At 66.9% G+C, this 1,090-nt stretch overlaps 1 protein-coding gene across 1 annotated transcript in view; it reads right to left on the reverse strand.

The window, feature by feature from the left end:
* CHLNCDRAFT_59252 (hypothetical protein) overlaps positions 1-1,090 on the reverse strand; it is a gene marked incomplete at its 5' end in the record, with an annotated part of 51,016 nt that overhangs the window by 24,049 nt on the left and 25,877 nt on the right. Inside the window, 2 exons of the mRNA XM_005843461.1 lie at positions 533-624; positions 817-884. Of these exons, the coding sequence (XP_005843523.1) occupies positions 533-624; positions 817-884 (160 nt within the window). The remainder of the gene's footprint in view (positions 1-532; positions 625-816; positions 885-1,090) is intronic.

Genomic DNA, 1,090 nt, shown 5'->3' on the forward strand with positions numbered 1-1,090 from the left:
GGGTGGGGGGGGGGAGGAGGGATCTAGTTCTTGAAGGGGTGGGCGAGTTGAAGGTTGCTTGTGCAAAATGGCAGGGCATCTCAGCGGCACGCTACGGTGTGGTGCAGCAGGAAGCATGGCAGTACCGCGGTACCTTGAGGTTCTCTGGCAGCTCCTGCCGCCCCGCGTAGCCCGGGTTCATGGTGATGAAGAAGCCGACACGGGGGTCCAGCGGTACCGTGGCACCGTCTGCAGGTAAAAGGGAGGAAAGCAGCAGGGAGGTCCAGCAGGGCAGAGGCATCGTCAGCATGGAGGGCCCCATGGCCCGCTTGCAAGGCACACGTAAGGGACGGCAATGTTGTGGTGAGGCAGGCACAGCGCTAGCAGTCAGGCAGCGGCCGGCCGGGCGGCGAGCTCGAGGCAGGTGCAGGCGCAGGCCGAGGGCACGGTGGAAAAGGAAGCGATGCGAGTGAAGCAATGTCAAGGCTCCTTCAGTGATGGGGAGAAGGCATGCGGCGGCAGGACACAGACACGGGAGCAGCAGCCCCCCCACCCGTGAACACAAAGCTCTTCTTGCGCTCGCGGATGGCGGACAGCACGCAGTGGATCTGCTGGGCGCACACCGACAGCACGTCCAGGTTGATGCTGCGGGAGGAAAGCGGAAGAGGAAAGCAGGGGGCAGGCACGTCTCAAGGGCGGCAACACCGCGAGCGCAGCAGGCACCAGCAGCGGAGCGCAGGCTCAGCTCAAGACGGCGCGCAGCGCAGCAGCCAGCGGCGGCAGCAGCTCCAGCGGCGGCAGCGACAGCAGGGGCCAGCAGCCGCCACCCCCGCCCACCGGTTGAACTCGTCCAGGCAGGCCCACAGGCCGCTCTGCGCCAGTCCCTTGAAGATCTTGCCCAGCCCCTGCGCAGGCGCCGCGGGTGGGCACAGCAACCCTGGCTCAGGCCACACAGCATGCACATGCACATGCACAGCGGCGGCGGCGGTAGCGGCCCCACCTTGCCCCGCCACCCACCAGCAGCGCCCAGACCACCTTACTCTCCGGCTGTCTCTCTCTCCCTTGCCCACCCTCCCACACACACACGCGCACATGCCCCCAATGCCCACAT

This window comes from Chlorella variabilis (genome assembly GCF_000147415.1).
Source record: "Chlorella variabilis unplaced genomic scaffold CHLNCscaffold_30, whole genome shotgun sequence".
Classification (NCBI taxonomy): Eukaryota; Viridiplantae; Chlorophyta; class Trebouxiophyceae; order Chlorellales; family Chlorellaceae; genus Chlorella; species Chlorella variabilis.